The 13,378-nt window shown below is 35.9% G+C and overlaps 1 protein-coding gene across 3 annotated transcripts in view; it reads right to left on the bottom strand.

The window, feature by feature from the left end:
• ANAPC1 (anaphase promoting complex subunit 1) overlaps nucleotides 1–13,378 on the bottom strand; it is a 179,019-nt gene that overhangs the window by 158,216 nt on the left and 7,425 nt on the right. For all 3 annotated transcript variants that reach the window (XM_069075562.1, XM_069075564.1, XM_069075563.1), the window contains 4 exons: nucleotides 11,374–11,425; nucleotides 11,073–11,173; nucleotides 10,308–10,390; nucleotides 4,574–4,647 (listed from right to left, as the gene is read on the bottom strand). In XM_069075562.1, coding sequence (XP_068931663.1) covers nucleotides 4,574–4,647; nucleotides 10,308–10,390; nucleotides 11,073–11,173; nucleotides 11,374–11,425 — 310 coding nt within the window. The remainder of the gene's footprint in view (nucleotides 1–4,573; nucleotides 4,648–10,307; nucleotides 10,391–11,072; nucleotides 11,174–11,373; nucleotides 11,426–13,378) is intronic.

Raw genomic sequence — 13,378 nt, 5'->3', positions numbered from 1 at the left:
CCTATTTTGTATCATGAAGCCCTTTCACATCTCATGAAGCCTAGGAACCCCTTCTAATATTTTTTTTTTAATTCACAAAGAAAATGATTAAGTACAGCTAGAGGTTAGTGAGAATAAAGTTTCAAATTTTTTCCTATTCAAGTTCACAAACAGCCTGAAATCTATCTGTGGAACTCCAAGTTAAAAATTACTTCAAACTATTTCCTATTTTTATCCTAATCAAAACTGCTTCTTTTGCATCTAAAGAATTTTGTCCTTGAAAGCTTCCCATCCCTTCTGGACTGATTTTTCTTAGAGAACATCAGTTTATAAAATCCTACTCTTCTGATCTCTGAATCTTTTGAAATATACACCCTAGAATTCAGAAGAGTAAGTCAAGCTATTTCCATTTTCTTCCTCTTTGCTACTGCAAAATCCAAGATGGAACAGTCTCTTCAAACTACTATTCTCATCATTTCCATCCACTTGAGAAACCAGATTTTCCATGTTTACTAAGAATGTGATCCAGAATATAATTTTCCTTGATTGATTCTTCCACCTTTTGAAGGATGAAACTGATGCTAATACAAGTCAAGAAATAACTATTTTTGTGAGAGAGCCCAGCCAAAATGGTAGAGTAGCAAGAAGAAGTACAGTCAAACTTCTAGAAAATACACCAAATGGAGTCCTGATCAGGAAATCCCAAGAAAAAAAAACTCAATGAAGTAATTTCCATCTCAGGTCAATATAAGGAGAAAGCAGAGTCTACACAAAGCCTTCTAATTCAAGGACTAAATGAAGACTTGCCTGTGGCTATGCACCTGGACAAGAGGTGCCAGATCTGGTACAGTGGGGGCCAAACCAAAACAGCAGGAACAGGTGTCAACAAGCAGCTTTCTCACTCACTATGCCATGGTGAGTAACAGATCCAGGGCACTAAGGAAAAAGCCCAGAAGCAACAGCTATGTGACACTGACCCTGAATGATCCTTAATACAAAATACAAAGTTATAAGTAGGGCTGGAGGAATCAGCAAACAAAAAATAATCCCACCATTAAGAGCTATTATGGTGAAAGGGAACACCAAGACGCAAACCCAGGAAAATAAAAGGATTCCAAAATTTATGTAAGTAATGTTCAATCATTTTTCAGTTATGTCTGATTCTTCATTACCCCATTTGGGATTTTCTTGGCAAAGACACTGGAATGGTTTGTCATTTCCTCTTTCAGTTCCTACAGATGAGGAAACGGAGATAAATAGGGTTAAGTGACTTGCCCAGAGACACACAGCTAGTGTCTAAAGGCCAGATTTGGACTTAGGAAAATGAGTCTTCCTGATTCCAGGCCCAGTTGCCTAGCCACTGCACCACCTAGCTGCCCCCTTACAAAAGCAAACCTTAAAGAAAAAAACTGGACAATTTATTCTATGATTTCTTGAAATACGTGTAGTGTCATATTTTGATTATGGCTTTTATGTTGTCTAATGATTCTTAAATGATTCTTAAAAAGATATGCTTTCTAGATCAGTTTTTGTATACATGATTCATTATACTTTTTCTGGGGTTGATTCTTTTAACTTTATTGCTTGTCTCATGGAGTCATTAACTTCTTTAATCTATTCTAATTTTCAAGGATTCTGTTGCTTCGGTAAGGTTTTGATCCTATTGTTCCAAGTCATTAAATTTCTTTCCATTTTTTTCTTTTATAGTTTTCATTTCTATTCCATTTTTTCCCCTAGTACTCTCATTTCTTTTCCAATTTTCTCCTTTAGTGTTCACATTTCATTTATAAAACAATGCAGGAAGGAAAACACAGCTTGAGCAAAAGTTCAACTAAGATTCCTGATTTTTTTAAAAAAGAACAAAATATTTTATAAATCACCGGACTACATAAAAGCCATAACCAAAATATGAAACTACAAATAGTTCAAGAAATCATAAAATAAAATTGCCCAGATCTATTAAAACCAGAGAGCAAGATGAAAACAGAATTCACCAGTCATTTCCTGAAAGAAACTCTAAAATGAAAGTTCTCAGGAACAGAACAGCAAAATCCAGAGCTTCCACTTCAAAGAAAACTGCTGCAAGCAACAAGAAAGAATTCAAGTACTGAGGAGCCACAGGAAGGCCAGGATTTAGCGGCCCCCACTACAAAAGAGCAAAGAGCTTTAGAATAGAGTATTTCAGAAAGCAAAAGAAATAGGCTTACAGCCCAAAATAACCTACCCACCTAAAGAGAGAATTACTCTACAGGGGGCGAAAATAGACCTTTAATGATATAGAGGGCTTCCAAGTATTCATAATGAAAAGATGAGATTTGCATAGAAACTTTGAAATACAAACAGAAAAGTCAAGGGAAACATAAAAATGTAAATATGAATGAGCAATCTTAAGGAACTAAACCATAATAAACCTTTTACAATGTCATACAGGCAGAGGATACTAGGTCTACGCTTTAAAGAAAGGAGAAAAGGAACTACATGTGCAAAAACATTTACAGCATCTCTTTAAAATGGCTTTGCTTTTGGGGCGGCTAGGTGGCACAGTGAATAGAGCACTGGCCCTGGAGTCAGGAGGACCTGAGTTCAAATCCAGACTCAGACACTTAACACAAAAAATTAGCTGTGTGACCTTGGGCAAGTCACTTAACCCCAATTGCCCTCCAAAGAGAAAAAAAAAAAGGCTTTGCTTTTGTCAGAGACAAGAGTTCAAGATGATGTCTAGAAATTCCCCATTATTACTATATCATGTCTCTGTCCCAGGCTCATGATTCATTTTCCAAAATCCTCATCTATTTCATCTTTCTGTCTTGGCAATCTATAGAATACTCTAATGATTTATATTGCTTCTACTTCTGCCTCCATGGATCTTTACTCAAATTCTTTTCACTATTCTTTCCCACTATGTTCCAGTATTTCTTTAGATGAAAATATACTCTTAAAATATGTTATTCTCCTCTCACTCCCTATGTATCCTGTTTCTTCTGAATAAAAGTCATAATTCCCTTAACGTGTCTCATCCCATCAATTCTCATTGACGCTTCTGAGGTCAAATTTGACTCCTCACATTAAGATCTCTAGTTCACCTTATTCAATACCTATGCTTGATGCATCTGTGTGCCTCAGGTTTAGTTACTGGCCTTCTTATATTTTCTCTCTTATAAATACAGATTATGATCTCCTTAACTAAACTTGTGTTGAGAATGGTTCAGACAGTCTATCCTCATTTATAATAAATCAAAATTTCAAAATGCATACTGGTGACCTACTATATACCACAGTCATTTATTTTAAAAAAAAATTCCCTTAAGGTCTATCAATCTACATGAATGAGTTTTCCTCATTTACAGTTGTTCCCATTGTTCTGCCAATTAGGCCATCTCTATTACCTCATTCCTTCCATCAGAAGGCTGCCCTCTACCAGGATCAATCCTGCAGTACTTGACCTATCTCTGATATATGTACAAATTATTTGATAGGAATGCAATGGAATATTACTGTCAGATCGCAAATTTCAACAATTTCTTTAAAGGTTCACTCATTTATTCAATGTTTATTAACTACCCCCTACACACAAGTAGTATGTTGGCGATGGATGAGGTACAAAAATAAATAAGTCATTGACACTTCCCTCAAAGAGTTAATAATCTAATGAAAGGGGATGATATGTACAAAAAGTAATATTATATGAATCAGAATGTAAGTGAACTAAAGGAGCTTCAAGTACTATAAGATCATAACTTTAAAAATAATTAACTAAATCTATCTCTCTACCTTGGGTAACTTTCTAGTATTGTTACTACAAAGTCTTCCTTTGTACCTTCTCTATATTAATTCAAGCCTATGTGAGTACATTTGAAATTTCAGAGAGAAGTATCTATAGAGATATGGAAGAAGAAAATTCTAACCCCAAGGGAAAAAAAAATGAGAGAATGGAAAACAAGGGAGAATAGTATGCTTCCAAAGTATAGGCTGAACATTTAATATCCTATTTTTGTTGTTAGTTTCACAATATTGCTAATATCTATTCAAAGAATTATTAACTTCTATAACTATTGATTGATAGATTCTACTAAGGTTTGGTAACCAACCAAATCATTAACATTTATGATTTCCTCATGAGGAAGAGCCTAATCATAGATTAAAAAATTAATATTTTAAAAGTATTTAATCTTTGACTATAGTCATACTCTGATGCCTCACTGGGGATGAAGAGAACTCCAGGCTCTCCAAGGATCAGACAGAAGTTGAAAAAATTTAAGTTCTCACCAAGTAAAAACAGTCTAATTAGATTACAGAGTCAAAGACATATCTAAGAACTAGCTAAGTTCAGAGATATCACCAGAAAGCTGGCCACAAGGTGATAAAATATTTCTGGCCAAAAATTCAAGAAATCATCTATTAAAGTCTTGGGGAACACTAGCGTAGAGCAAGCATACTAAAATATTACAAATGTTTTAAAGCATTTCAGTACATGTCTATTCTATCACCTAAACATGACGGTTTTAGAATATTTTCAAAAATAAGTTTTAATGTACATTACTGTAGTTTCAAAGAGTCATCTCTAACTCAAGGCAAAGCCACAAAATCCACTTACCTCCAGATTTACAAACAAGAGGAGTTATTTCATCCAGTGGATGCAGCATACTGAACATAGTAGGTAAAGGTTCTCTAGCAAAAAAAAGTGAGAAAAATTAAATGAAATGAGCACCAAAATAAATATAACTATATTATCAGATAGTATATACACTAACTTCTTCCTTGTAAAGGACAGCTCTAAATTATAAGATCAGTCAGAATTATAAGGCTCAAATTCCCCAGCAGATGTGGGAAAGGATATGAATAAACAGTTGTCAAAAGAATAATTAATGTTAATATATTAATCACCATATGAGAGAATGCTCCAAATTACTTACAATAAGACAAATGCAAGTCAAACCAGTCCTGGCAGTTTTATCTCATACCCAGAAAACTGGCAAAAATGAAAAAAGATCAATGTCGGAAGGGATATTGGAAAGGCAGGCATACTAAAGTATTGCTGGTAGGGCTGTGAAATGGTTCAACCATTTTAGAAAGCAATTTGTAATTATATAAATTAAGTGATTTAATTGTTCAAAATCTCTGACCTACTGGGTTTATACCCCAAAGTAGCCACTGATATGAAGAAAATTGCTATATACACCAACATATTTACAGCAGTACTTTTTGTGATGGCAAGGAATCAGAAAACAAGTGGATGCCCATCAATTAGGGAATAATAGTGATACATGGACACAATGGAAAATTACTATGCTATAAGTAATGATGAATATGATGAATACAGAAGTACAGAAAGATATACAAGGACTGATGATGCAGAGCGAAGAAAATTGGATCAAAAAATAATATAGACAATGACTCAACAATGTAAATGGGAAGAACAATCACATATACAAAAAAAACCAAAACAACCCAAAAGTGCATGTTGCAAAATTACAAAGAACGGGCATGTCTCCAAATAAAAAATATGAATGGGCCCATCCTTCTCAGATGTGGGAAGTACACAGGTGTTGCTTATTACAGTTTTCAAACTTTTTCAATGTTTTGAGAGACTGTGCTGATCTTTTCCTCTTTTTATTCTTCTTTTTAATTTAAAAAATACTATTTGTTATATGGGACAGCTCTATAGGAGGGAAAAGGGAAGAGTACTGAGGAAAATTGTTGCAAAAAAACAAAAGATATTAACTGAAAACATTTTTAAAAAAAGAAAGTGGTTGCTGCAAAATTATAAAGAATAAGACTGGGGCAGAACAGAAGCACGACCTCCAAGTGGCTCCAGCTTCCACCTTCCCCAATCAATGTAAAAAGGGGACTCTGAACAAACTTTGGAGCTGTAGAACCCACCAAATGACACAGAGAAGCTAACCTCCCACTGAGGACAGCCCGGCAGGCCAGTAGGAATTGGCCAGCGCAGTGCTCTGGGAGCCAAGCCCAGGCCCACGATGAGCCAGAGGTTTTAGCACCAGGGCAAGTCTGACCAACCACCAGCCTGAGGGACTCCAGATCAGCAGCAGCTGTGGCCATTTCCAGAATTATCAACACACAGATTTGAAGGACAAAGTAAGAGGTCAGTGCAGTCTGGACTTTGGGACCCAGTAAGAGGGAGTACGTGGGCTTTTGCCCCTGGGGCGAGACACCAATGAGACGCCAGCACAGCCAGCCAGCACCATGGGGCAGGTTCAGCTCCTGGCCTGCAGAGTGTAGGGGGACCAAGCGACCAGTCTGAGGGGTAATCACTCTTGCTTTAACCTACTTGGATCTGGATTACGGTCTAGGGTGGAGGTCCTAGGGTGTGTATACAGCTTGCCAGAGTGTGTGGAGACCTCAGAGAGGGCACCCATCTAATACCTGCAGCAGCTGAGAAAACCCCAGCGTTTGGGACAAAAGCTCCCCTGTCTGGTGGCAGAGTCCTACTGTGGCAAAAAGCCCAGGGGTTAAGTAACTGAGGGGCGACATGACCAGGCAAAGGAAACAAAGCAGACAGAAGATTACAACATTAGACTCCTATTTTGGGGACAAAAAGGAGCATAGCATGGAACAGGAGGAAGACAGTGAAGTCAGAACTCCTGCACCAAAAGCTTCAAAGGAAAATACGAGCTGGTTACAGGCCATAGAGAACCTTAAGAAGCAGATAAGAGCAGTGGAGGAAAAATTGGGAAGAGAAATGAGAACAATGCAAGAAAATTATGAAATGAGAGTCAAGAGCCTGACCGAGGAAAATAACACCTTAAAGAAAAGACTGACTCAAATGGCAAAAGAGGCTCAAAAAGGCAATGAGGAGGAATGCCTTAAAAAGTCGAATTTGCCAGATGGAAAAAGAATTTCAAAAGCTCACTGAGGAGAACCATTGCTTCAGAATTAGATTGGAGCAAATGGAAACTAATGACTTTATGAGAAATCAAGATGCTGTTAAACAGATCCAACCAAATGAAAGAATAGAAGGCAATGTGAAATATCTCATGGGAAAAATCACTGACCTGGAAAATAGATCCAGGAGAGATAATTTTAAAATTATTGGACTACCTGAAAGCTATGATCAAAGTAAGAACCTAGAAATCATCCTCCAAGAAATTCTCAAGGAAAACTGCCCTGATGTTTTAGAACCAGAGGGCAAAACGGAAGTGGAAAGAATCTACCGATCACCTCCTGAAAAAGATCCCAAAAAGAAAACTACTAGGAATATTATAGCTAGGTTCCAGAATTCCCAGATTAAGGAGAGAATATCACAAGCAGCCAGGAAGAAACAATTTGAATATTGTGGAAACACAATCAGGATAACCCAGGATTTGGCAGTTTCTACACTGAGGGATCAAAAGGCTTAGAATATGATATTCCGGAGGTCAGAGGAGCTGGGATTAAAACCAAGAATCACCTACCCAGCAAAACTGAGTATCATGTTTCAGGGGAAAATATGGTCATTCAGTGGAACAGAGGACTTTCAAACATTCTTGCTGAAAAAACCAGAGTTGAATAGAAAATTTGACATTCAGATACAAGAAGCAAGAGAAGCATGAGAAGGTAAACAGAGAAAAGAAATCATAAGGAACTTATCAAAGTTGAACTATTAACATTCCTACATGGAAAAACAATAATTGTAACTGATGAAACTTTTCTCAGTATGAAAATAGTTGATGGGAATAGAAATACATATATATGAGGGTATATGGGCATTTGAATACATATGTGAGTGTATATATGTTTATAGGTATACATAGATAGAGGGCACAGGACCAATTTAACAGGAAGGGATGATACTTAAAAGGTGAAATTAAGAGGTGAGAAGGGAATATGATGAGAAGAGATGGTGAGAGACAGAATGGGGTAAACTACCTCATATAGAAGAGGCAAGGGAAAATGGTTACAATGGAGGGGAAGACTAGGAAGGCAAAAAGGAATGTGTCAACCTCATTCCCATTAAATTTTGCTGGGGGAGGGAATGAAATACACACTAAATAGGGTATCTCACCCTAGAGGAGCATAGGGGGAAAGGGGATGAGAGGGAAGGCAGGCTGGAGGGGAGAGAAGTTGGAAGCACCCACTTTTGAAAAGGGATGGGATCAAAGTAGAGAATAGAACAAGTGGGCAGTGGGAAAGGAGGGAGAGAAATATAGTCAGTCTTTTACAATATATCTATGTTATTGTTTTGCATTAACCACACATGTACAACCTATACTGAACTGGTTATCTTCCCAGTAAGGGTAGGTGACAAGGGAGGAAGAGAATGAATCTGGAATTCAGTTTTAAAATCAAATGTTTAACTATTATTAATACTATTTTACATGTAATTGGGAAATAAGATATACAGGCACTGGGGCATAGAGATCCACCATGCCCTACTGGAAAAGTCGAAAAGGGTATGGGAGAAAATATGGGAGAGAGCAGATTGGAGGAGGGGATATCCTGTGGGACTGCTATTTTGGGGCGGTGGGTAGGGGAAAAACGGGGAGAAAATTTGTAACTCAAAATCTGGCGGAAACAAATGATTAAAATCAGAAGTTAATAAAGCATTTGAAAAATGAAAAAAAAAAAAGAATAAGCCTGGCCCGAAACAGACCTATGAGAAAACAATTTCTCCCCACTCTGTACAGAAATGAAGGGTGGAAGAGAAAAGGTACATGGATGTGAAACACTGCCTATGTCTGATTTTTTTTTAACATATTGAGAAATTATACTTATTTTTCTCTTTTTTTCCTTAAAAAAAAAAATTCTATTATAAGGGAGGCACTGTGACAGGAAAGGAATGCAAGGAAAAATATATGTGATGTAAAAATGACCAATAAAAATGAATTTAAAAAAAATGTGGGTACAAATGCCAACTTTTGGCCAAAAGCCAATTTTCCTTTACCTATTCTAGTGCTTCTATCCTAGTTACGATAACTTTTTTTCCAGTCTACTATCACCCACTGCCAATCCCTTCCAATCTTCATATAGTTCCAGAAGCATATTTTGGGGGATGTTCAAACCTTTGATTTCATCATTGAGGGAACTCCTGGTGTTCCCTTCCAAGCTTACAACTTATAGTCTTAGAGAAGTGTCTGAACAATCAAAGGTTACATGACTTACTCATAGTCACAGCAAAAGCAATAACTGAGTCCCTGTTCTCCTTACTTGTAGTCTGGCCTTCTATCTAGCCTACATTACTAACTATGCATTACAGTTAACCATTACTTAATGTTTGTTGAGTTGAATTTAAAATGGCCCAGTGAATAGTAGTCACCACAGTTTAGAAGGAAATTAATAAATGAGAAAAAGACCCTTTATTCTACTAAAATTCCTTAGTGAAACTGCTTCCACTAAAACTAAGATTTAAAATCAAAATTCTGTGAGCAACTTTTCTGTACTAATCAAAATATTAATGTTTAAAATGTATCTTCTCAAAAGGAAGGAAACACACACATACATACCCCATTTAGCTAAATGAGAAATCTTTAGGGTTTTACAGTTTAAAGACAACTTTCTTTTTTTTTGCTTTTTGTAGGGGAAAAGGCAGGGCAATTGGGGTTAAATGACTTGCCCAAGGTCACACGGCTAGTGTTAAGTGTCTGGAGCTGGATTTGAACTCAGGTCCTCCTAACTCCAGGGCCAGTGCCCTATTCACTGCACCACCTAGCTGGCCCTAAAGTGAACTTTCAACCACTTTTTTTGTCTCCTCCTTTGCCCTTTGTAAAAGCTCAAAAATCCAATATTAAAAAATAAAAATTACTGAGCCAAGTGTGATCACACATGCCTGTAGTCCCTGAAGCTAGAAAGGCTGAGGCTGGCGGATCACCTCAGCTCAGGAGTTCTGAGCAATAGGGCTAAAGCTAATCAAGTGTCTGCACTAAGTCTGGCACTAATATGGTTAATCACAGGACCAGAGAACTACCAGGATGCCCAAGGAGAAGCAAATAATCCAAAGTCAGTAAAATAGAGCAGGATAAATTTTCTGTGCTAATCAGTTTTGGTATTGAACTCATGAGTGGCCACTACGCTTTTAGCCTGTGTTAAATAGGGAGACCCAGTCTTGGTGGGGAAAAAAAAAGGCAACTTAATAAGCACCTTCTATGTGCATAGTATTTTACTAAGTGTTATACATCCTTGCTTTCAAAGAGTTTACAATGTAATTAGGAAGAAAAAACACAGACACAGTGAAATAATAATACAAAGCAGCAAATAATTAAGTGACAAATGAAAGGAATGGTCAATAAATGCATGATATATGTACATGTTCTCCCCCAAACATTTGATTTTTAAGAAATTTTGCTTTATAACAGTCAATAAAGAAAGTCAAGGTGAAATTCTTCAATGCATACCTGGGTGGACTTGGAGGTACTTCATGTGCAGAACTGCTTCGTTCAAACAATAAACCGTATTTGGTGGGCCAAACATTTGCCACCTACCAGTCGGGAGGGGAAAGAGGAAAGAAAAAAGTTAACAAAATAATCTTGGGGTTCTAACAATATGTTAGAGCTTTTTTTTCTCTACTCAATAAGGACACAACAAAGGAACTACATAATTTCTATAATTTTTTTTTTATTTAGCTACCCTAAGGATGAAACTCAAAATAGGACACTATGACAAACTTCCAGAAAAACATGAGGTATCAGAAAAGAATACCATCTAACAAAGTACAGAAAGGAGACACAGGATAAAGAGGTAACTTTATAGCTGTATAATTCCTTAATATAATCAAAATTTATTAACCTGATCTAAATTGCCAAATGTTTTACATTCAAGAATGTTTATTTCAATCTCATTAATACTATTGTTAATCTGTAATTGCTCAATTGGAAATGAAAAAATAATATAATCAACAATTCATTCAACTTTAACTAAAATGGTTTAGATTAGAGTATATCTATGATTTAATATTTTTAAATTCACCACACTATTTTTTTCCCTCATAACAGATGAACAAACCTTAAGTAAATGGAATATGATCATCATTTAGTAATTTTAACATTATTTTCACAAGATCACTATTTATAATGCTGACTATTAGTATGCAATAGTTTACCATAAGACTATCCACAAACTGAAAATATCTGCAAAAAGATGAAAGCTTTAAGCAAATTTACCTGAAAAGGTAAGGAAGCTATATAATCCTTCCCCTCCATACTATGCACATTTATGCAAGAACTTTGTAATATGCATATGCATTTTTCTATCTCATTCCTACCTGAAATTAAAGAAAACAAAGATTATTTATAAAATTCTTCTATACTTCAAGTCCTCATAACCAGATTCTTTTCAATCTACAAACAGTTATGTTATAAGAGAAAAATTACAAATTAATTTAGGTAGAAGAGAATGTGTATAAATAAATAAATGACAGAATATAGTCCAAGATAAAATAAAGTTTGAAGAAAGGAAACTTACTGTCATCTTTTTCAGATTTGTCCTGTGATATAATGAAGTCACACCACAATGCCTAAAATCAAAACAAGTATGTTTACTAAAAAAAGAAACTGGTATTCAGTAATTTTTTTTTCCTTTCCTCTCAAAGACTTTCATTTGTAAAATTAAAAAAAAGAAACTCTCCTGTATAATCATTTAGGATGAAACTTTATTATCTCTATTTTGTCCCCCAAACAAATCTTTATCTTAAAGTCTATGTATTCTGTACCCTAATTAAGGTCCTAGAAATCACAATAAATACACTGACAAGATACACTCTTATACAACTCTTCAGTTCCCAAAGATAGTGTTTGGGATGTACTCAGAGCAATAATTAATTAAAAGTGTTGCCTTTCTTTTTAAAAAATAATTAATCCTTCTCCCAACGTCTCCCCCCAAGAAACAATTTTGCTTAAAAAGGAAAAAAAAAACCTTATAACTAATATGCATTATCCAGCAAAAATAGTTCCTACACTGACCATGTCCAAAAAAATGTATACCTCACTCTGCATTTTAAATCCATCACATCTCTGGCAAGAGACGAGTTGGCCTTCTTTCTTAAAAAGCAAAGAGGAAAAACAAGCAATACAATGTATGGCACAGTGGATCAACAGTTTGCCAGATGAGGTGAACATCTGGCTTCTAGATATTTGCTGGTTGAGTGACCAAGATAAGTTACAGCAATCCAATGTCCAAGAGACTGTCTAAAGCCTACATGCTTACACCATAAAAATGCTGATCTGCACAAAGAGAAAAAGTACCTCACCGGACCTCTCTAAATCAATACAATCATGGATCCACTCAATGAATAAATAAATCTAAGAAAATCATATAGACCATCACTAGTATAAAATACTTGGAAAGTGAGGAAAAAATAGGTAAAGAAAAAATAGTAAAGTAAAATTCTTGTTAGAAATGAATGCTATAAGAAAACATAATTATATTTGCAAAAGAGTGTTAATGAAAGAGAGGGGAGAAGGAAAAGAATAAGCAACTACACAGTGCTCAGTCTATGCCAGGTGCTGTGCTAAACACTTTGTACAAATATTAGCTCATTTGACCCTCACAACAACCCTGTAAGGTAGGTGCTGTTATTATCTTCATCTAACAATTGAAAAAACTAAGTCAAACCAATTTTATCTGTGTAAAAAAATACTAATGTGGAAACTCACTTCACCAATATAGATAAGCAACCCACCTATAACTTAGAAGCTATATCCTAGGAAGTTGACTGAGGCATATTCAGATCAAGTGACTTGCCCAATCACAGCTAAAAAACATGAGAGGTAAGAATTGAATCCAGGTTTTCTCAATTCTAAGCCCAATACTAATCTACTGTCACTGTTAGTCAGTCATGTCTAACTCTTTGTGACCCCATTTGGGGTTTTCTTGGCAAAGATGCTGGAGTGGTTTGCCATTTCCTTCTCTAGCTCATTTTATAGATGAGACAAACAGGGTTAAGGGACTTGCCCAGGGCCACAAAGCTAGTAAGTGTCTGAGGTGGGACTTGAATTCAGGAACTCTGGCCCAGCACTTTATGCAGTATGGTACCACCTTGCTGCCCTTTAACCTGCTGAGTTAAGTTCAATTCCAAAGGAAGAAACTTCACAAAATTTTATAGCTGGGAAAAGACTTCACAATTATCTAGTTCAAACTCCTCATTTTGCAGATTAAGAACTGATTCCCTGAGGAGTGCTTAAGATCTGAAAGCTAGTCCTAGTCAGAAATAAGAGGTGAATCCATGTCTCCTGAAATCTGCAGAGCTAAATAAGAGAATCACAAGAATCCTGTCATCAAATTACAAACTGAAAAGATATTAGGGGTTATAATAAAAAGATAAAGCATCACCATGGATAAAGCCATTTTTTTTTTTAAAAACCAAGACTAATGCTTATCTTTTGTATTTCTGGAAGTCCATTTAAAATTTTATCGAAAAGAGGAAAAAAAATTAAACAATACTAGAACCTTTGTAAGAAATTTGTATCCT

The sequence above is a fragment of the Petaurus breviceps genome, unplaced genomic scaffold (assembly GCF_028583685.1).
Source record: "Petaurus breviceps papuanus isolate PSGF00001 unplaced genomic scaffold, PetGlider_PUasm1.0 90919, whole genome shotgun sequence".
Classification (NCBI taxonomy): Eukaryota; Metazoa; Chordata; class Mammalia; order Diprotodontia; family Petauridae; genus Petaurus; species Petaurus breviceps.
Note: the sequence above shows the minus strand (reverse complement) of the source record. Positions and strands in the feature narration are given on the sequence as shown.